At 46.7% G+C, this 22,562-nt stretch overlaps 2 protein-coding genes across 3 annotated transcripts in view; one reads left to right on the top strand and one right to left on the bottom strand.

Annotated features, from left to right (window-relative positions):
- Positions 1 to 1,806: 1,806 nt before the first annotated feature.
- LOC308675871 (uncharacterized protein) overlaps positions 1,807 to 22,562 on the bottom strand; it is a 24,850-nt gene continuing 4,094 nt past the window's right edge. Inside the window, exons 3-8 of the mRNA XM_081341472.1 lie at positions 22,038 to 22,108; positions 21,029 to 21,321; positions 13,863 to 14,069; positions 12,000 to 12,083; positions 2,462 to 2,585; positions 1,807 to 2,023 (exon numbers count right to left, since the gene is read on the bottom strand). Coding sequence (XP_081197598.1) covers positions 1,872 to 2,023; positions 2,462 to 2,585; positions 12,000 to 12,083; positions 13,863 to 14,069; positions 21,029 to 21,208 — 747 coding nt within the window. The 5' untranslated portion in view covers positions 21,209 to 21,321; positions 22,038 to 22,108 and the 3' untranslated portion in view covers positions 1,807 to 1,871. The remainder of the gene's footprint in view (positions 2,024 to 2,461; positions 2,586 to 11,999; positions 12,084 to 13,862; positions 14,070 to 21,028; positions 21,322 to 22,037; positions 22,109 to 22,562) is intronic.
- Positions 16,674 to 22,562, top strand: part of MASP2 (MBL associated serine protease 2) — a 15,273-nt gene continuing 9,384 nt past the window's right edge. The window contains exons 1-5 of one of the 2 annotated variants that reach the window (XM_081341469.1): positions 16,674 to 17,614; positions 17,839 to 18,334; positions 19,322 to 19,544; positions 19,782 to 19,959; positions 20,658 to 20,789. In XM_081341469.1, coding sequence (XP_081197595.1) covers positions 18,330 to 18,334; positions 19,322 to 19,544; positions 19,782 to 19,959; positions 20,658 to 20,789 — 538 coding nt within the window. In that variant the 5' untranslated portion in view covers positions 16,674 to 17,614; positions 17,839 to 18,329. Of the gene's footprint in view, positions 18,335 to 19,321; positions 19,545 to 19,781; positions 19,960 to 20,657; positions 20,790 to 22,562 lie in introns of both variants that reach the window. The other variant, XM_081341468.1, reaches the window with a different exon arrangement.

Genomic DNA, 22,562 nt, shown 5'->3' with positions numbered 1-22,562 from the left:
TTCTATTCTATTCTATTCTATTCTATTCTATTCTATTCTATTCTATTCTATTCTATTCTATTCTATTCTATTATTCTACTCTACTCTACTCAACTCTATTTTACTCTACAACCTGCTTTTGTCCTGGGGCTGAGGATCCCAAGGAAGTACAGAGTCCATTAAATGGTTGTATTTTATACCAGAATATATATACATATTTGCAATCTCCCATCTTTCTGGTATTACTGTAAACCTTCCTTAACCATGATAATTGGGTCTGGCCCTCACGAAGCGATGCAGTCACAAAGACTGAGTTCACGTGACTGCTACAACTCATGAGGGCAGATGCGGCACTCCCAGTTGCCATCGTTAAGCAACCCCCTATGCAGTTGCAGGCCCCAGTGGTCAGGAGACCCCCATTTGTGACCCCCATTCTTCTGTTAGATGGGGAATGCGTCAGAACGGAGGACCAGATGACTGGGAAGTAGAGTTGGGGGTTCAAAAAGAACCTCAACCCCACTCCTGACTGGGGAAGCCATATCCAGATATTCCTTTTGTCGTCGTCGTTTCTACTCTTCCCCAACTAATCTTCCATCTCTTCCTAGAACACAAAGTGGATCCTTTATGGAGCAGTTCATGGACTGCAGTTCACCCAACGGTCCATAAAACAATCTCAGCAAGTACCCAATTTGTCTTCCTAAATTGCATTTGGTCGACTCCAGGAACAGGTGTGTGTGGGGGGGGTGTCGGTCAACAGAGCGCAGCGAAGACTACATAAGCAGCTGCCCTCACCCTCCACACAGATTCTGCTGGATCCCACGTTTCCCACTCACCTGAGTTGATTCCAGCTCTTTCGGCCTACCATGAAGTTACTGCCCGTCCTGCTCGGAGTGGCGCTCCTGGTTCTGATGATGAAAACTGGGGAGACAGACGCTAAATCCACTGATGAAAACTCGGACAACAAAGAGGGTGGGACTGAAGGCCAGGTAGGCCAATGGGCTGACATTACAGGTGGTCCTTGACTTACGACAGTTCCATTTAATGACTCTTTTTGAAATTACAACCTCCCCGCGGTCACGTGATCCCAATTCGGACGCTCGGCAACTGACTCCTCTTTATGACGGCCGCAATGCCCGGCACCCACATGACGCCCTTTTTGACAAGCCAAGTCAATGGGGTTCCCTTAACGAGTCTCTTGCTAATTTAACAGCTGCTGGGATTCACTTGATGAAAGCTCACTTAACGGCACACGTTTTGGCCTCAGCTGAGGACGGCCAGTATTCTGACTTCCTTGCGCTCACAGCTCTATTTCTTTCTCTGTTGTGAGCCTGTGTTTAAAGCCTAAGATGGTAAGATAATGCAGGACTGGAAACAAACCGTTCTTTGTATTCTCATCCCTTCTCGAATCGTTTCCTAGTTAGTTGCATGCTTAAAGGTAAAGGTAAAGGTTCCCCCGCATACGCGTGCTAGTCGTTTCCAACTCTAGGGGCCGGCGCTCATCTCCATTTCAAAGCCAAAGAGCCAGCGCTTGTCCGAGGACGTCTCCGTGGTCACGTGGCCGGCATGACTAGACGCCAAAGGCGCACAGAACGCTGTTACCTTCCCACCGTCGTGGTCCCTATTTTTCTACTTGCATTTTTTACGTGCTTTTGAACTGCTAGGTTGACAGAAGCTGGGACGAGTAACAGGCGCTCACTCTGCTTAGGATTGCCTTTTGTGCACAAGGGTGTTTCATCTCTGCACAGATACACATTGGTAAAACACCCCATCGAAGCAACCTGCAAGAAACTGTAATCTCACAAACTGGCATTAACCAACATGCACTCGTACAGCTTACCTGATTTCAGCAATAAAACCAGAATTCGTAAAAACATCTAATGATCCGTAAAACCTCACAGGGCTAATTTCATTCCAGGCACTTTAGGAGGCTCAAAACTGCAAATCCTAACAGGCTGAGGACAGTTTTCACAAGGCAACTTAAATTTCCAGGCTGGGCACCCCAATTTCTTCCACGGAATAATATCTATCCTTGGCCATCTCGTGCCTAGAAATATAAGAAAACATTGTCAAGATGGTAAAAGCCATAGAAAAAAAAAACCTTACTTCTTCCCTTCCAGAATTTTTTTTTTAGTTCTTCCCTTCCAGAAAAATAAAGACTTTTTCTCGCTTTGTTTGAACAACTACAGTGGACAATATTTTCATCTGCTTTACGTTGCAGTATAAAGATTTGACTTAGCTAGAGATATATTTTAAAGAGAGAAATCGAGCTGGAAAGTGACCTGGAAAGGTTTTGAAATTTTAGAAGGCAGTATTGTAAAATTTTAACACCTCCTTTTTTCTATTACTAGCGTGCAAGCCTTTGGGAAAAAATAAAAACAATCGGCAAAAAGTATAAGGATAAAGCCAAGAAATATCTTCATAAACTCGCCGCAAAAGTTGAAGAAGCCATAGCCTAAAACCGGGAGGAAGCAGAAAAACGTACAGGCCAGAGTGATGATGGGAAGTAGAACGCTGCCTTTCCCAGAAGCGGAAACTGCAATGCCAGCCAAATCGACCCTCGCAATTGGGGCACCATAAAGAAGATTCCACATTTTTTTGTGATTTTCCTAAACGAATAAAACACAATAAAGCCTGCTTAGTAGAGTCTTAAAGCATCGATGTCATGTCTTCATTCTTTCTCTTTTTTCTCTTATTTCGTTCTTTTTTGATTGTTTCTGCTTTTTAGTGTAAGGTGACCAGACTTACCTGGCGCTGGATGGACTCTAAATTGTGAAGGGACAACAGGTGGCCTTGTTGTGTATATGTTTGCAGTCTCCGCCTGTATGTCTGTGGGGATTCTCAGTCATCCAGCTCACGGTTGTCCCAAATTCGCTTTTTTGCACAAGGCAAACCGGACTCTCCTGGTTTTCTTTGAAGACGTTTCGCTCCTCATCCTAGAAGCTTCTTCAGCTCTGAGCTGGGTGAGCAGAAGAAGCTTCTTGGATGAGAAGTGAAATGTCTTCAAAGAAAAACAAGAAAGTCCAGTTGCCTCCTGGGGAAAAAAGCACCTTTGGGATTTCCCAATGTAATTTTGCTATTACTGGTAACCCTCGCTTAACTATGGCAATAGGGTCTGGTCAAGTTAAGTGATGCAATCAAAAACACGAGGTCCTGTGACTATACTGATATTGATGGCAGAGGAGGCAGTCCCAGTTGACCTCGTTAGGCAAATCCTGTACAATCACACCATCCCATGGACACGTGATGGTCATTAGTTACCTCCTGTTGGGTTTCCCATTCACTCTGTGGGAACCAGGCAGTGAAGGTTAGAAACGGAAGGAAAAGGAGCATTAATGCCAACACACACCCATTGTCGTTGGCTCTTTTTTTTTTTACAATGACACCTGTAAGCGACGAAATCTTTCAGATGGCATAGAATTAGCCCTTTGCTGAAAAGGAAGGCTAAATCGTATGACGAATAGCCGCTAAGCCAAGTAGGCATGTTTGGCCTAATGGAGAGAAGGCACCAGTGGAGACACGAGAGCAAGGTGACAGGAAGAAGGATTAATCAAGGGAACAGCTTGCCTCCTGGCCTTGTGGGTGTTGAAAGGAAAAAAAAATCGGACCACTTGAGAGTTGGACTAGAAGACCCCTGAGGTCCCTTCCAGCCCTATCACTCTATGGTTGTAGGAACATCTGGCAGTTCATCCAGCTTCCTTCTCCTTCCTCGGAGGAGAGCCGCCGCTCTCCAGGGTGCTGAAAAAGACCCACTTTCCACAATTGCATCTTGCGCGGCACCACAAGGCTCCTCTTCGGGTGGAAATTCCATCCACCGCTCAGCTGCGCAATTGCTACTATACGACTGGATTGCCATTGTGCTCTAATGTCGCAACATTTCCTCACAGAGGAAGTGTCTCCTCCCGCCCGGCAGTTTTCTCTGTGGTACATAAAGAGATCAAATACAGCAAGCTGGATAAGATTAGGAAAACTGCCCAAAGGATTTCTGTTTTTTTTTGTTTGTTTAATTAGATGTACATTCAGAGGGTGTCAGATGTCAGCTACATTATTTTATTCTCATTATCAATCGCAATGGCACTATTATTTTATACAACCCCAGGCGACGAACATACCTGACGCTGCGGCCTCCCTATTTTGCCTACCATAGCCAGAATTCTTTCAGCAGTTCCAAGAAGGCTCCACACCCATTTGCACCCCCTCAGGTGGCCCTGAGGAGACAGATAAACCTCCAAGTGGCCTCAACGACTCGCTAAAAGGATGCAAATGACCAGCTGTCTGCAAGGAGTATAAATCCTTCCCTTCCCCACCATCCGGTCAGAGCTGAAGAAGTTTCTTGGATGAGAAGCGAAACGTCTTCAAAGAAAAAAAAAACAGGAACTTTGGGACCACCATGACCCTGGATAACTCTCCCTAGACATTTTGCTTTTACCTTCTGCAGAGATATCTTACATAAGTTTCAGTTCTGGGCTTTCGGCACTTGGCTATTTTTCATTTTTATCCAGCAATTCAAAAGAATGGGCTTCGTTAAAACTGCCCTTTCGGAGCCAATCCCATTTTCCTTGATATGTTCTTTCAAGGAACATTGCAGCTCTGGGCTCAGCTTTGCCGCTTGTGTTGTAATTCTGAACCAGCGTAACAAACAAGAGAGCTTTTACAGGCAAAAGGGAGATGATGTTCTAAAAAAAATCTCACCGACCCGAGTCCTTGGTATATAAATCTAAATAAAATAAAATAAAAATAAAAGTCCAGCAGAAAACCACAATAGTAATTTTCGTTCCCCAGGCAAGACAGATGTATCAAGTTGCTAAATGTCAGCGGTAGATTAATCAGCTAAAAAACTTTTAACCTAGTTAGCAAGGGAGGTAACTGAAGAAGCGGGGGGGGGGGGGGGAAGAGAATGGATGCTGACAGGGTGCTGTTTTGAAAGTGAAGTCTTTCTGATCAATGATCAGATTTTTATACACTTCCCTGCCATCAATTCATTCTTTGATCAAACTAGCCTCTCTCACTAATCAGGCAAGGAGAAGGAAATTGCAGAGGATTCCACAAATTCTGGTCTCTGGTGGGTGGTGGTGGTTGGTAAAAAAATCAGCCTCGCCAGGAAGGGGAATTGCATTTTGAAGGAGGAAAAAGTCTTCCACGAACCTCAAGAGTCTTTTTGTTTCGCACGTTTTACTTTAACCCAAGTTCTTTCTGAAACACACACAGGAACGATGCATTCTGTAAATGCCCTGCGTAATTATTATTATTATTATTATTATTATTATTATTATTATTATTATTATTATTATTATTATTATTATTATTATTTCTGCTTTCACTTCTGCCGTCTGGAGAGTGGGGAGGGGACGGAGAAAATCTACAAAACTCAGCCTTTTGTCAAGAAAAAAAAGTAGAGAAGAATGCAAAGGCGCCTGGCTGCCTTTTACAGAACTCTTTTCTTTACACAGCTCTGGAATTTGTTTTTTTTTCCCCCTCTTGATTTTTTTTCCAAGATGTAAGAATGTAGGGGGTGGGGGGGGGAAGAGGAAAAAAGTCTAATTTCAATCAACATCACCCAGTGGAATGATCTCTTCCCCTCCCGTTTCTGCTGTTATGTCACAAGTACCTCCTGGGGGTTGGTGCTACATCTGGAGCATCACCCATTCTCATTCCTCAAAGAGATGATGCTGCCACTTCCCTCCAAGCTCATTGGCTTGGGATAAAGTTTTTCCCGGCTCCCGTCAGCTGGCACAGCTCAGGGAGGTTTTTTTATAAAAGGAGATGCCGCATCCAGCCAGAACGCACCTGAAGCTGGTCTGCCTCTTAGCTTCTGGCGCGCAAAAGCTTCCCGAAATCCTATCCGTCATGCCAATGGTGGGCAGGTTTGTGGCAGTGCTTCTGCTGACCTGGAGTATGAGCGCAACTGCCCTGCCGGGAGACGAAAACTTTCCTGCACAAAACAGCAGGGTGAGTTTGGTGTGTGTGTGTGTGGGGGGGGGGGAATAAATAAATAAAAAATGACATTCCTTCAATATCTGAGGAAGAGGAGGCTTTTAAGGAAAAGGGGCTTTAAAAGAAGAAGAATGAGACAGCCCGTGCTTCCGGCTGGTGGGACGTTATGCCGTGAAAAAAGGTTTTCTCAGAATAAGGGTCCCTGTGAAGGAATCAGAAACAAAGCAAGCAGGCATTGGTGTGTGTGTGTGTGTGTGTGTGTGTAATAACTGATAAAAAAGAAGAGAGCCTTAATCTAAGCTTTTAGTTGAAATCTTGCCTTGAGAATTGCAAAACGAAGGACGAGTAATAGAATTTTAAAGAATAACATTGCCAGCTTTTGTGAATTCCCTCAAAAGCCAGTCTCCCACCACAGAAGGAAGAAAAGGGGGAAGAGATAATACACACACACACACACACAGAGAGAGAGAGAGAGACACACACACAGAGAGAGAGAGAGAGAGAGTCTGAAAACAATTGCAGGATCCTTGCCTCATTAGGCGATTCCCCAAGACAAACGCAGGCTAGGACAGACTATTTTTCTAAATAACCTTTCTTGCATCATTAGTGGCGTTCCAAATCCATTTGAGAGCCATAAATTGCTGGTGCTTTGGTTAGGAACGGACTTTATCTACATGCTAGGGGTTGCAAGCTGCTTATAGAAAATTTAAATCCAGCCACTTCCAGCTGGATGAAGCAGGAAAAGCAGGAGCAGGTAGGGAGGAATCCTTGCTACGCAGGATCTGAAAGTGTAGAATTAGCTGCTTACTTATATTCTGATTTACTGTGGGACAGCCCCATGTCACAGCGGTCACTGCAGATGGCTCTTAAAAGTGTTGGATGGACGCCCTTTCAAAAGAGGTCTTTTGATCTAGTAGATCACGCAAGGGCAAAATTGTCCTTTGAACCCAGGTATTCCAAGATGCGGTGGCTCAGTGGGTTAGGACGCTGAGCTTGTCGATCAGATGGTCGGCAGTTTGGCGGGTCGAATCCCGAGTGCCGCGTAACAGAGCTGAGCGCCTGTTACTCGTCCCAGCTTCTGCCAACCTAGCAGTTCGAAAGCACGTAAAAATGCAAGTAGAAAAATAGGGACCACTACGGTGGGAAGGGAACAGCGTTCCGTGCGCCTTTGGCGTCTAGTCATGCCGGCCACATGACCACGGAGACGTCCTCGGACAAGCGCTGGCTCTTCGGCTTTGAAATGGAGATGAGCACCGGCCCCTAGAGTTGGAAACGACTAGCACGCGTGTGCGGGGGAACCTTTACCTTTACCTTTACTTTTTTCCAAGACGACCGAGAGGGGCCTGGGAGGAGATTCAGGTGTTTGATTCCCACCAGCCTTTGAAGCTGGGAGGGACAACTGGCCACGGGAGAGCTGGCCACCAGAGAAGTGTTAGGCTAATATCGAAGAAACGGTGAAACAGAATCGTTAAAGGAAGGATGCCAGAGGAGGGACAAAATGAAAGGTGAGCGGCAAGAAACGGAAATATGTTTTCCATCGTTTTAAACCGTCAAATTCTTGAACGGTCTCATAGCCAGTTGTCCTGGGGCGAGCTGACCATGGCCAGTTGGCTGTGGCCAGTTGTCCCCTTACAGGAAGAGGAGCATAAAGCCTCAGATAGACCTGTTGCGACACGAAACGAGAAGTCAAGCCTGACTTCTGGGGAGGTGGAAACCTTTTGCTGGAAACAGGAGGCAGCTGACTTGCAAATGGGAATGGTTTCTTCAGAGAGGCTTTGTTCACTTTCTCTCTCTCTAGCCCAGGGCTCTGCAACCTTGAGTACTTTAAGACTTGTGGGACTTCAGCTGACGTCCACAAGTCTTAAAAGTGCTCCAGGTTGCAGAGCCCTGCTCTAGCCTACGGCCCTGGGTTCAAACCAGATCCAGTCGTCTTTAGCTTCTCAATCCGTACTCAGACAACGCAAAGGACCCGGTTGGGTGGAGAAAGTCCCTTGCAAACGCCATGGATGTGTCATTTCTACGGGGTCCTCCTTACACAGGTCATCCTCACCTTACAACCGTTCATTTAGTTGGCTGCTGGAAGTTACAACGGCACTGGGAAAGTGACTTACGACTTAGGATCACTTAGGATCATGGCAGCATGCCCATGGCTTGGTGACCAAAATTCAGACGCTTGGCAACTGACCCATACCTATGACGGTTGCGGTGTTCCTGTGCGACTTTCTGACGAGCAAAGTCGATGGGGGCAGCCCGATTCCCAACAACCGTGTTCCTAACTTAGCCACCGCAGTGGTTCACTGGGACAACTGTGGCCCAAAAGTTCGTAAAGTGGGGCAAAAAACTCAGCGGTCAAAACTTTGGGCTCAATTTGGTCCTAAGTCAAGGACTGCCGGGATAAATAGGAAAGGGTTTGTCTTCAAAATCTAAAATTGGGTGTGACTATCGTAATCTCGATGCAAATTCCCCCGGTTTTCCTCCCCACCCCCCCTTTTAAAAGAAAACCCCTTTCCTGCAAGGATGGAAAAAATCTCAACATCCCCCTCTCTTTTTTTCTCTCCCTCTCTCCTCCTAACCCTTCGCCACTCTTAGGACCAACCCAAAGCTCAGAAAATTCTCGCTTTGAAAATGCTAGCAGGGCTCCTGAATGGAGCAGATGTGAATCGCGACGACGACGCGGCTCGTCCTGATTTCGAGGGCCCTCTGGAAAGAAAAGTGAGGGAAGACTCCTACATGATGAGCCAGTCACCCCACGTCGGCCCGCGAGATCGCAAAGTTCCGTGCAAGAACTTCTTTTGGAAAACCTACAGTACCTGCTAACAGATCGTCCACAGCCTTTCTGGCTTCTGTCGTGTGTATGTTTGCCAGTGGGCCAGAAAAAAGAAGAAGAAGAAGAAGAAAAATAAAAATAAATAAATCATGGCCTGCGTTGCTCCTGCCCATCCATCCAGAAGAGCCTTGATCTGCGGACAGGGTGGGTGGGTGGCTTCCACATCCCATTTTTGCGACCTAAGTTAAGTCCAATTTGCATCTTTGCAAATCGGATGGGAGGATTAAAGGCAAAGGACTGGTTGAGTTGTGGCAGAACACTTCCCACACACACCCCTGGTCTTGTTAAAAATGTGGCCGGCTCTCTTTGTCTCTTCCGTTTTGCTTCTCGCTTTTCTTTCTCTTCCTTGTCAAAGCACAAACTCCGATTTCGTGATGATTTAATTGACAAATAAAGCATGGCCTGAGGACATTGGTTATTTTCTGGTCTCTGTCTCTCTGTCTGTCTGTCTGTCTGTCTGTCTGTCTGTCTGTCTGTCTCCCTCTCTGTGTGTCTTTCTCTCTCTTTCTCTTTCAAAAAACAGGGGGGAGGGCAGCTCCTGATTTTAATCACAGGAAAAACTTCAGGGAAATGTCAAATACCAAGAAAAGTGGATGTCTGAGGCTGGGGCAGCAGACAGATGTTATGGTCTCTCACAATTCCTTCCAACGGCGATAGCGCTTAGACTTATATACCGCTTCGCAGTGCTTTACAGCCCTCGCCAAGCAGTCAGCAAATGGCCCCCAACAATCGGACTCCTCGTTTTACCGACCTGGGATGAATGGAAGGCTGAGTCAACCTGGAGCTGGTCGGGATCGAACTGCTGGAGTGAGCAGCGAGCTGAATTAGCCTGCAGTGCTGCGTTCTAACCGCCGCGCCACCACGACTCCTTAATCCCCCTTAAAGCCCTCTTGAAAATGGGGAATGCACGGGGAAACAGGTTGCTGATAAAACTACGAAGCACTCTGTGATGGCCACAGCTAACGTGTAGCTAGCACTTCCTCTGAGCCAGAACAATGGAGGGTTGAGGATCAGTCAATGTCAAAGCAACCGAAGTTAATGCCTCCTTAGCTTTGCTCAAAATCTGATTGATTTCTGGAGCAATGTTTGGGGTGAAAAGGAAGCATCAATGCCTCAGTTCTGGGGCCAGCCTGTTCCTTGGGCACACTGGCTAGCAATCTCAAAGTGATCATGCCACCCACAAAAGAAAACTTTTTTCCCCCCAATTAGTTCCCTCAAGCTGCCTCCTCCCCCCCAAAAAAGTCATCTTTTTGCCCTGAACAGTCAGCGTGTTGGCTGAAAATTCCAGAGCATTACCTCCAATTCTCTGCCGGTGGGGGAATGAGCGACAGAGGTTAGGTGCAACTTTCGTTTAAAAACAAAACAAAACTCGGGAATCCATTTCGGAACGTTGACTCGGCTTTCACCCTTTGCATTTCTAAAAAGCAGGCGGTAAGCTCGACCCTGAAAGCTGGCAGCCAACACTGTAACATTCAAAACACTGCTTAGGCATGAAATTGGGGGTCTGGGATGAGATTAGATGCGCCACCGCCACCGCCAACTGGCAGAAAGGAAACCAGCCAGCCGCGAAACGGGCTCGTGCGGAGAGCACTGACGACGTTTATAGGATGGGCATCCCCATGGCTAAGCATTCAGATTGGTGGTCTAATTCGGGGGAGGGGGGTTTCACACCGCACGCTGACCAGAAACTAAGCACGGATGCTGTGTTTTGACAATACCCCAACATGCAATCTGTGCTCCAGGGGTCATGTGGGACCATACTTCTTCCTGTTAGATTCATGATAAGCTCTTCCAGGGCGTCCCTTCTCAAGAACACGAAGGACTCAAGAGTCAGGTAGATCAATTCGGAGGCTGGGCGTCCCTTCCTTGTCTTGGGCCATTAGCTTCGTTTTTGCCTCTGCTTGGTTGCTAAGGGCTTCTGGCCTTGCTCAACCTGGGAGGTGATGGCTATGAAAAGGGACGAGGCAGAACCTTCTTCTCTAACCACCTACTCCCTCCTTGAACTACTAAGGGCCTTCCTGATTTGGACCCCCCCCCTCTTTCTTCAGAGAGAAAACACGCCCGGGGGAGGGGGGGCAGCTCGCAGTGTCTAAAAGCTACCAGGCCCAGGTGACCTGGGAGGAGGAGATGACCCCAAACAGAGCAACTGAAAGAAGAGCCTTTTTATGTCGTTTTTTTTTCTTTCTTTTTCAACTGAGTCATAGATGCTTAATGGAGCAAAGCAAGAATTAATGGCCAGTATTTAAACAGGAATATGGAAGAAACCACCACCTTAAGGGACACGGTGGCTCAGTGGGTTAGGACACTGAGCTTGTCGATCAGAAGGTCGGCAGTTTAGCGGGTCGAATCCCAAGTGCCAGCAGAGTGAGTGCCTGTTACTCGTCCCAGCTTCTGCCAACCTAGCAGTTCAAAAGCACGTAAAAATGCAGGTAGAAAAATAGGGACCACTACGGTGGGAAGGTAACAGCATTCCGTGCGCCTTTGGCGTCTAGTCATGCCGGCCACATGACCACGGAGACGTCCTCGGACAAGCGCTGCCTCTTCGGCTTTGAAACGGAGATGAGCACCGGCCCCTAGAGTCGGAAACGACTAGCACACATGTGCGGGGGAACCTTTACCTTTACCTTTTTACTTAAACAGGAAGAGGTCATTATGAATAAAGGCAAGGTAATAAAAAAAAATTTTTTTCTTTGTTTCCATAGGAAGTAGCTGCTGGCCAGACCGTCCTTAATTGAAGAGGAAAAATTGTACGACTAACCGAGTAGACTACACGAGAACACGCAAGAAACGACAGCCAACAGACAGACAGACACACACAGAGAGAGACACACACCCCGTCTTACGCAACGTAATTGATGAGTCCACCGTTCCCAAATTTCCGGAGGAGCTGTAGCCCTAAAGATGAGCTTTCTGCTTCCATGTTGGCTACTTGAATTGTCACTAAACAGTGAGAACCACAAAAAAAATATATCAAAAGTAAAAAAAAATTATTAGAATAGAACAGACCTGGAAGGGACCATGGAGGTCTTCTAGTTATTAAGTAAATAACACTCCACCAAAAATAAAGCTGGCAAAAGTGTGGACCAATAACCTCATAAAGTGGAAGTAACCAAAAGCAGTCAAGTACATGACGCAGGCCATAAAACCAGAATTTGCAAGAGACATAATGATCTATAAAAGCTCACAGGGTTAATTTAATTCCAGGCACTTCAGGTTTACTTTAGCAAAAATAGTGAGGAGGCGCAAAACTGCCAAATCCTACCAGGCTGAGGACAGATTTCCCAAGAGAACTTAATTTCCCAGGCGGTGCTCCTCGACTAATGGCGTAACAGTGACCAAAGTGCGCCTAGAAATACAGGGAAAAAAGGATTATCAATAAATCTTAATTCTTCCCTCCTTCCGGAAAACAAGTTTTTTTTTTTATTTTAAGCAAGTTTATTTTCTTTTATTTTCACCCGTTTTCCATTGGAGTAAAGAGACTTGACTTAAAATCACATACTCATCTGCCCGAGATAATTGTCAAAGAGTGCTTCAAACAGAGAAATGTGGCAGGACTTGAAAGGTTTTAAGAGAGAATATGGTAAAATGGTAATGCCGCCTTTCCCCCCCCCTATTAACAGGCTGCAAAACTTTGGAATGCATTTGTAAGCTTTCTGAAAAGCAGATTGGCTACAGATTGGGGGGGCTCAGATGCCCCCCCCAACAGGGCTAAAGATGAACCATATGGGATGTGGAATGCTGCCTTGACCAGCTCAAGGTCGACTCAGCCTTTCGTCCTTCCGAGGTCAGTAAAATGAGGACCCAGGCAACAGGCTGACTCTGTGAACTGCTTGGAGTGAGCTACAGAGCACCATAAAGTGATATATAAATCTAAGTGCTGGCACTGGCGCTATTTTTTTTAAAATTGATTTACATATTCTAGTTCCATTACAAAACATGAGCCCTGGTGGCGCAGTGCTTAGAATGCAGCATTGCTGGCTAACTCTGCTCGCTGCCAGGAGTTCGATCCTGACCGGCTCAAGGTCGACTCGGACTTCCATCCTCCCGAGGTCGGTAAAATCAGGACCCAGATAGTTGGGGGGGGGCAATAGGCTGACTCTGTAAACTGCTTGGAGAGGGCTGTAAAGCACCGTGAAGCGGTATATAAGTCTTTCTGTGCCTGTGCAGCAAGAATGATGACTGGAGGATGGACTGTGTGGTTCTCCGTGGCACACCGCAGTCTGTACCTACGTTGTTCTTTGGGCCAGTGAAGACCCAAGAAACGAATCACAGTGGTAGAAGGATGTGGTATTTACCATCAGGGGTGAGGGAGGAGATTAAAGAAAGAAAGAAAAAAAGAAAAAAAAAGCAAAAGGAAAATTATCCTCTTTCATCCCTGCCGTTGACATGCGCTTAATTTGCTGCCCGCCCGCTAGGCTGAATTTAACAGGGCTGTAAGGATCAGAAATTGCCTCTGATGAATTGGTGCTGAAGCCTGCCTCCTGGGCTGCCACGCCAACGGACGAGCCATTATTCTTTCAATTTAGTTCGCAGATGTCTTTTAATAGGCATTAGAACTCTCCATATGGGGCTCTTTCCACGCCGCGCAGGGCAGCTGTCCAGCCTTACCTTTCTGCCCACCTTCAGAGGGCCGGCTAATCAGAATGAATGAGCTGCTCTTTCACGCCAAATGGCATGTGGACGGGTTCAACCAGCTCTCTGCTCAACCCACCAGCTGCTTGGAAGTGTATAACGGTGCATCCCGGTGAGGGAAAACAAAAACGGTGAACTCCCCAATGCCTTTTTTTTTCTTTTTTCTTTTTTGGGACGAGTTTTGCTTTTGGGAATGACGTCACACGTCGGAATGGGGGGGGATTTTTTGCGGGGGGAAAAGAATCAATGAAAAACTGAAGTTCTCCTGATGGAAAGAGCCAAATTTTGAGCCTCTGGAGGTAAATCAACTCTCCTCCCTCGCTATCCCACATCACGGCAGGCCGCCGGAACCCCCAGGTTTAAGTGGAATATGAGTCGAAAAATATTTCCCTCCTAAAAGGTAGTCTTTAGCGTCTTATTACTAAGAGAACCACCTTTTTTTTAAAAAAAAGAAAAGCTTTTACAAACTTAAGTCTGGTATTTATTCGCCTACCTCTTCTCCTGCCTTGCAATTTTGGCTTCTCTCTCCATGCTGACTGATCCGGGCCAAAGCGAGGGGGGGGGGAAACCACTTTTCTGAGCTCGAGAAGCTGGCTTGGAAGATTTGAGAAACGAGAACCGGGTTTTCTCCTATCTGGCCAGTTCTTAATATGCACAGTCTTGCCCGAAAATGGCAGTACAGCTGTTGGATCGTAATATGCTGTGGATGGAAGGAAAAGAGTCAGCGATGAGCAGCGACACATCCACTTGGGAAGTTAAACTGCCTTTTGTAGCTGGGGAAAAAAAAAATCAGGCCCATCTCCCTTTCCTGGCACAGGGCTTTATTTTCAGTCCTGACAAAACCATCATCCCCCACCCCTCTCTCTCTCTCTCTCTCTCTCTCTCACACACACACACACACACACACACACACACACACACACACAAACACAACCCAGCTGCCAGCTCTACTTTCCCAAAGGTGTAAAATTCCAATGTTACTTTGAGAAGAAGCTTAGAGGTACAGAGAAAATGGGAGGCGGGGGGGGGGAACTTTTTGAAGGCGCCCAGCCTTCGTTTGGGCGCCTCCATAAAAACACATCCGCCGACCGGCATTAGGCTGGATGTCGCTCACACAGACTTTGAGGACTGAGAGAGGTGACAGAAACAGGAGGCGAAAGAATTGGGGAACTGAATAAGTTTCTGCTTCAATGGATCCTGTCTCCTTGACCTGCTCTAGTCCCCAGAGGCAGCTAATGGCTCTGTTAGAAGCTTCCCTGAAAATCTTTCAAGACTCGGTACAGAATAACGATGTGGGAAGGGACCTTGGAGGTCTTCTAGTCCAACCCCATGCTCAAGCAGAAGAGGCTACACACTCCCCCACAAGCCGCTGTCCAGTCTCTTCTTCGAAACCTCCAGTGTGTTGAAGGTCTTTGTCCCTGGCAAGACTTGCAAAGAACGATGAAGGCAAGCATGCAGAGCTTCTGCACAGAGACATCCGGTTGAAGAGAGCACTTCCTGAAATGTATCTCCAAAAAAGAGTTAGCAAGAATTGCTTACCCCCCTGAATCTAATTTTTTTTTTAAAGTTTTCAGGCACTAGATCTGCCTCTGGAGAAACGGACGCAAGTTCACCCGTCTCTTGAAAGGGGTAAACTCTGTTAAGGATTTGTTGTGCAGAGGTCTCCTTGTGCTACCAAAGAGTTGCACAGACAAGGAAGGGTACTCAGAGCAGTAAGAGTCACACAAGAGTACGCCGAGTTGTAAAAGCAAAAAGTATTTTACTTTGAGGTGGTGTAAAAACAAAAATGCACAGTCAAAAATAAACAGTCCAAGTAGCAATCCAAATACAAAGTCTTCTTACCGGTCCAGAGGTCAATACACAGTTCAGGTAACAGAGCAAAAATAGTAATAGTAGAGAGCAGTGAATTCAGAGAGAGAGAGAGAAGCTACGTTCCTAGCTTCCTCTTATGGCCATGAGAACACTTGCACACCCATTGGCCAATTAACATCTTAAAGACATAGCATCATGGTTAATATATTTTCAACCCAACATTGTAGGCTAACACCATATGCCTAACAAACTCTACCCAGCCAAGGACATTGGGCATATTGTCGTAAAGCTGAAGACGCTCCGATGCAATTGGATGGAAACCAGGGGGTTTTATGACTCGTGTCTAAGCTCGGAGCCAACTTGACATCTGCACCGGAGAATACCACCCATTATCTTTCAGTGCTTGTTCGCTGCTTGTCGCGATGATGAACATGAGACACCAGGTTGAGAGGGGAGGGGGAAAAAAATACAACAATTTATGTTTAATGCACCCGACAAGCTTCAGATGGGCGATAAAACCTGGTCAGAACATCACGTCCTGTGTGATTTTGTGTTAGCTGAAAATACACAGGTATACTGTGTACGTACGCTATCCACTTCTTGGCCCTGGTGCCTGCAGGGATTTGAACTGGGAAATTTCTGCTCTAGACGCAGTTTTACCTCTTGCCATGAGAAGCCGATATAAATTGTCTGGGTTCATCCCCTGCGATGGCAAATCAAATCATTTCCCCTCAAATGAACGATAAAAAATGGCAGGCAGGCCCACTTGTCTTCACGCTCCAGATGAAATCTGCTTGTTCATTTTTGATCAGCCCGCAGCTCGTATTTCCCCTCTGCTCAGGCCAAAAAGTGCGAATTTGATTTTATTTTTTTTGCAAAAGACAAAATGACAATAAAAGCCGTACGTGACAGTATTAGCCACCTGGGGTGGGAAGGGGCTAGACATCCCCACTAATGGGTTCTCTCTGTGATGATAAAATGGCAAGGTAATTGCAGACTCTTTGTCAATCCAGGTGATCTTCAAAACAAGAAGCAAAGAGGTGGCAGGTACAGGGGGTAGGGTGTTTGTGTGTGTGTGTCGAGGGTGTCAACGCTGCTAACATCGGATGTTTTTGCATTGACAACAGATGGAAATGCAGCCATCTTTTTTGCTTTCACTTTTAGAGTTAGATGATGCTGGGAGGGGGGGGAATGTGAATGAGAGTCCAGCTAGACATAACAACACTAAACTTAGCATGAGAATCAAGATTACTGAGCCCAGAATTGGCGGGCTGGAGAACTGGAGAGGAAGCCCACGCTTCAAGCTAATTGGGGAACGTGATTTAAGACTGTAAATTGGAGGAGGGAATTGTGCTTTGATACTATGTGCCCAGGGGAGGGGAATTCAATTTTCGATTGTGTTAGTGCCAATGTTATGCTACTCGAATAAAGATCCTTTAAGGTAAACAACGCCTCGAAGTTCTTTTGAAGAGTTTCATCTGCCGGAACCAGGACACTGGGTTCTTGAGTAAGGAGACCACTGAGCTGTTTCCAAGAAATTCAGATGCCATCTCTTGTCATGAAAGAAGCTAAGTGCTGGAGGAGAGCTTACTCGGCTCGTACAAGGACTAGGATCTTGGGCTGCCAAGTAAAAACCAGAGAAGCAATAGACTACCAGTGAAGACAAAATGGACCTCAAGAGAATCTGGCCTGATTCAGACATGACAGCTTCGTATTTGCAAGACCTAGGTGGATGGAAATGGGGAATTATGGGTCAGGGACCTATATGGCGTCGAGATGCCAATCAATTCAGCACTGGCCTTCCGAAAAGGATGAAGGAATCGTGAACGCAAGTAGCTGACAGCTAAACTGGCTGTTCTTTGGGCGGTATATAAATTTAATAAAATAAATAAATAAATAAATAAATAAATAAATAAATAAATAAATAAATAAACAAACAAACAAACAAACAAATAAACAAATAAATAAAAGGAGTTTTCCGTCCCCTATTATAGAACTGATATATACCCAGGGCTTTTTTTCTTATAGAACGCTCAGAACGGAGTTCCGGCACCTTTTTTGGATGGAACCTTGTAGGGTAGGCAAGGCGGGTTGTATGACGTGTGTGAGTTCCGGCACCTTTTTCTTTTACACAAAAAGCACTGCATATACCTTTCCTATTTATCTCTCCCAGTACATCCTTCTCCTGCTTGGGAAAAACATCTGGCTAAAATACTAGGGGAAAAATGGTATCGCCTGTCCCTAGGGACCAGCGTGTGAAATTTACTTTTTTTTTTTTTTACTAAGAGCAACCAGTCAAAGCCAGATTCAAAATATTTGTTAAGAGAGGAGGGATACACTTCACTAACGTCCTAGTAAATGAGGAAGAAATGTGAAACAGCCTGTAAAACCACAATTGGCGGAATTCCAAAATCAGGATGTTTTTCAAGGGCGGTAAGCAAACAACGAGGGAAAACAAAATATTTGGAGTATTTTCTTTTAAGCCTGATTTAGAAATGGAATAAAAGTGTGTGTGTGTGTGGGGGGGGAATCCTAATTAAGGCAAGGGGCAATCATTTTAAGGTCCCAGGTGGCATTCTGCTACCGCTAGCGTTGCCCACACCGTCTATTCAGACAAAATGAAAGTATTTCTTCCCTCCCTCCATTTCTTCCTCCAGCTGCAAGAGAGGTAGGTGCCTGGATTCCTGACAGGTCCAGGATGTTGCACAAGAGCGGGGAAGACCCAGCTGAGGAAACACAGTGGCTGTTGCCAAATGCAAATCCTCCCCCCTCTTCTCTCAGCCCACAAAGTTATGTACTGCCTTGTACCTTCCTCATTTTATCTCGGCGGCTCCTTTGCCCCACAAGCGGCATTTTCTTCTCTCTCAGCTTGGTGTATCTCAGTACCAGCTTAGAGGTTAAAAGGCTTTAGGTGTGTGTGTGTGTCTCTCTGTGTGTGTTCTTTTCTGAAGGGAAACAAGAGAGGGGAGGCCGAGAACCGACGGATGGGAACCCATCCCAACTTCCGCCAGAAAGCAAGACCAGAGTTCAAAATTCAGACAAACATCTCCTGAATCAACACAGGAAGGGCTTCCCTCAACGTCCACAGGCCACGGAAAGCTAGCGGCTGCAAAACCCGGGTGGGAAAAAAACCGGGACCCCCGCCGTGATGAGGTATGTTCTACTTAGGGCACTGCTGGTCTCAAGGCGAACCTGTTTTCACGCTTCTGAGCAGCAAAATCTCACCGATCTTTGTAAAAACAACAATAACAACACTACTAACGTAAGAAAGCCACGAGAGAAGCAATCTCTTCTCCAACACACGGAGGCACAGATACAACTTGGTCTCCAGGAAGAACTTAAGTTTGTCTCGTCTCCCTTGCTCTCCATCGTAATGATCTCCACCAATATCTATGAATCGCCATGACCTTGTTTTGATGGGGGAAACGCTTTCACAATTCAGATCCTTTGGACAGCGCGTGGGCTGTTGTGAGCAACCAAGGCTTTGCTGTGTGCTTGTGAAATTGTCCGTGTGATTCCCCCCCCCCCTGCTACTGCAGGCCTATTGAATTTCTGAAGACAGGATGTCCTCCATCAATTTACATGGCTGTAGTAGGCTGTTGGATAAATTAATGGAGAAGAACAGGTCAGGTCCTGAATCCTTGAGGATTCTGTTCAGTTATGGAAGGAGACAAGACACCGCATTAAATCAGTCTTTTTAATTTGATCAACCCTGGCTTTTCTTCTCGTGTTCTCTCCGTTTTAATGATCTGCATTGGGCTTTCTTAAATTGAGCTTCTATAAGGGTGATGGCAGCGAGGACAAAATGGGCAAATCTGGCTTGGAAAACAGAGAAGAACTGAAGTTTGTACGTCCGGGTAGTCTACGGAATTCAATCAACGTCTGCCTGTTTTAGTCATGGAATTCAAAGAGTTTTCGTATCCGACTCTGTAGCTTTACAGAATATTTTTAAAGGGGCAAGGACTGCCATCCGGCTCAAAAAAAAATATCAAAATCTGAAAAGGCAGAGAAAGCAAAGGAGATGAGGATGGAAGGGGTTTGAAACGTCAGTCAGCATGAGTGATCGATCGATCGATCAGCCAGCTGGGTTGTTTTTTTTTTGCTTTTTTTTGGTAATTTTCCCTATTTTTTCTGGCACAGATTCTGCTTCTTGCTCCTCGCTCTGTGGCATGGGGTGCTTGGTGATGTCCTTCAGCTAGACAAAATGTATGGGAGGATCGCGTCTCCGGATTTCCCCAACGTCTATCCGAACAGCAAGGAGAGGACATGGAATATCACCGTCCCCCAAGGCTATGCTCTCCGCATCTATTTCACTCACTTCAACCTTGAGCTGTCTTACCAGTGTGAATACGACTATGTCAGAGTAGGTGACAACTGCTAGTGCCGTAAGCGTGGCTTGTGTGCCTGTTGAGATTCACCTGGCAAAGCAGAGCTGACTTTGTTTCCTACTTGCTTAGCTCCAAGGAGATGGGGACAAGAGCCCCTCGCTTAGGGAGGCCACGCGTGTCCTTACCACGGGGCCAGAGAACCTCGGGGGGGCAGGGTGGGGGGGAAGGTGCAAGTCAACGGTGGCCGAGCTCATTCTGTGTTTGCCTTGCAGCTACAGTCAGGAGGAAAAGTCGTGGCCACGCTCTGCGGGCAGGAGAGCACAGACACGGAGGAGGCCCCTGGGAAAAAGATATACCGTTCGCTTAATAACAACTTAGCGGTGACTTTCAGATCGGATTATTCCAATGAGAGACAGTTTACGGGCTTTGAGGCCTTCTACGCTGCTGAAGGTGAGAGCAGGAGAGAAATGGCTGGGGGGGGGGCGGAGAGGGGAAAGGTGGCAGTCTTATGGAAATGGGGTCTGCCTGAGGACACCCCACCCCCCATTGATGGAGGCAGTCCTGAGTCCAATGGGTACCGGTCTGATGCCGTAGGAACTTGTCACTTGAGCATGAGGTGCTATATTTGATGGGCAGAAGTTTCAGTCTCTTGAGGCTGACCTAGGATCCACAATGTAAGTTTAGAAACAGGTAGAGTGGGGCAAAGTAGAGAATGGGGTGTTATTCCAGTTTTTGTGGGTTTTCTTTTCACTCAGAAGGTGCTTTGGAAGTTACGGTATAGTTTCGTGCGTGTTCTCTAAATCAGGGGTCTCCAAAGGTGGCCCTTTTGTGACCGGTGGACTTCAACTCCCAGAATTCCTGGGAGTTGAAGTCCACCGGTCAGAAAAGGGCCACCTTTGGAGACCCCTGCTCTAAATCGAAGCCGAGGGAAACCGCTGAATTTCGGAGAGGTCTGCAAAAGACGTGGAAAAACCACACAGCTTTGGACCCGAAAGACCCGCTTACAGTCCAGTTGTGGCGTTTCCCGTGTGGTATGTCAGCAGCCAACCTGCCGCCTTCCGCTTCTCCACGCCTTGCCCCGAAGAGCCACATTTTACCCCGCAAGTCGAGCCTGGCCCTCCTCCATTTCTGTTTTTTTCTCTTTTTAGACATTGATGAGTGTGAAGGTCAACCTGACGGCGAGTTGCCTTGTGACCAACACTGTCACAATTACCTGGGCGGCTTTTACTGCAGTTGCCCGATTGGCTACCTTCTGCACAGGGACAAGAAGACTTGCAAAGGTGAGTCCACTTCCTAGAAAGAGCTGGGAGGCTGAAGTATTAAAAAAAAAACAATGACCCGCGCGGGCGTAGATACCTGAACCTTTTAAAAAATTTTTAAAATCGCCATTTCCCTAATTTGCTCATGCAAGCTTTTTGCTGCACGTTTCATTACGATTTAAAACAGGCTAAGCTGATTCAGTATCTTCGGAAACTTTATAAAGCTTTAGCGACTTTAGTAAAGGAAAATAAATTAAAACCTGATACGCCGCTCGCTCAGAGGGATGATGTACACCGGCGTCGTTTTCTCCTTGTCCATCTTTCTCGTTTCCCCTTTTCTTTTTTATTTTCCAGCGTGAAATAAGCTTGCCGCTCCCCGGCTTAGGCAGAGATGGAGACCGTTGGCCTTCTCCTGAAAGCCCACGGAGGGCTGCGTTCATCCCACGTCTAGCTCTTCCCTCCGCTTCTCCCAGCGCGAGCTGCCTCCTGTGGTTAATAAAACGGCTTCCACCCTTGCCCACACTTCTGCAAACTTTTATTTTGCAATGGCACTCTACACAAGGGGAAGAAGGGAAACGTAAAGAGGTCGCAAGCTGGGCTGAAAACAGCCCTAGGCGAGGAGGGAGGTCACAGGATCATATAAGGCAGCGATGGCGAACCTTTTAGAGACCGAGTGCCCAAACTGCAACCCAAAACCCACTTATGTATCGTCGGGTACCGGGTGGACGTGGCCCATTGGGTGAGCGTGGCCCATTGGGTGGACGTGACTGTGGTGGGAACGGCAGACTGGGCGGGACTAAAAAGTTCAATCAATCAATTCCAACTTGGCGAGATCTTTTTATTTTCCCCGCGAGAAGGTGAAATTGATTAATTGATTGAACTTTTTTTTTTTTGCCCACGGCGGCGGAGGCCTAAAGGGAAAAGGTTTTATAGAACCCAGCTGAAGCGTTACGACTGGGGCGACGGCCCGCGTGCCCGCAGCGAGGGCTCTGCGTGCCACCTGTGGCACCCGTGCCATAGGTTCGCCACCACGGATATAAGGAAACGGTATCCTACCCAGATCCAGCAGGTTTCTGAGGGGAAAAGGAGGAATCAGAACGAGACTGAAGCAGAATCAGGCTAAGCTCCCGTCTCGTCTGAAAATTAATGCCAGAAGAGACGGGTTCTCCTGCCCACCCAAATCTCAGCACATTTACTGCTTCATGGTCCAACCCCATCACACTTAGAAATTGGGCCTTTTAGAACAGCTGGAAGAAAAAGAGATTTCACCTCTTCCTCCGAGTTTCTTCCATCAACCTCCAAAACGCCTCTCCTTGCCTCAATATATTTTCCTTGGAGCCCTAGGGAGGAAATAAAACACGTGGGGAGGACAGTTGGGGAAGGAAATAATCATAGCTGCCACCCCACCCCCCCCAACCTGCTTCCTACAGGAGCCTAAAGTTCAAAGCAACTCTTGGTTTATTTCACCCATAAGACCTGTCACCTCAAGGGCCAGACTTTCTAGTGGCCAACTGATGGTTAATCTGTAGCTTGTTTGTATTTTCAACTGTTCACACTTGGCCCTAACCTCCTGTCCATCTTACTGTAGGACTTAGCCATCCTCGTGGGCAGTTTCTCCCCCTTTATTTTCGAGTCATCGTTCTTTGCCACGTTCTCCCAGTCACTCAGTAACCAAATTTATGGGCAACTGTTAATTTCAGACCTAATGATCCAGCAACCGCACTCTTTGCAAAGGGATGATAGGCTTGTTTCTCAGTTCTCCCGAGTCTCTGGTGGGCACTGCAGCGTTATCTC

Source organism: Vipera berus (genome assembly GCF_964194415.1).
Source record: "Vipera berus genome assembly, chromosome: 17".
In the NCBI taxonomy this organism is placed as follows: domain Eukaryota; kingdom Metazoa; phylum Chordata; class Lepidosauria; order Squamata; family Viperidae; genus Vipera; species Vipera berus.
Note: the sequence above shows the minus strand (reverse complement) of the source record. Positions and strands in the feature narration are given on the sequence as shown.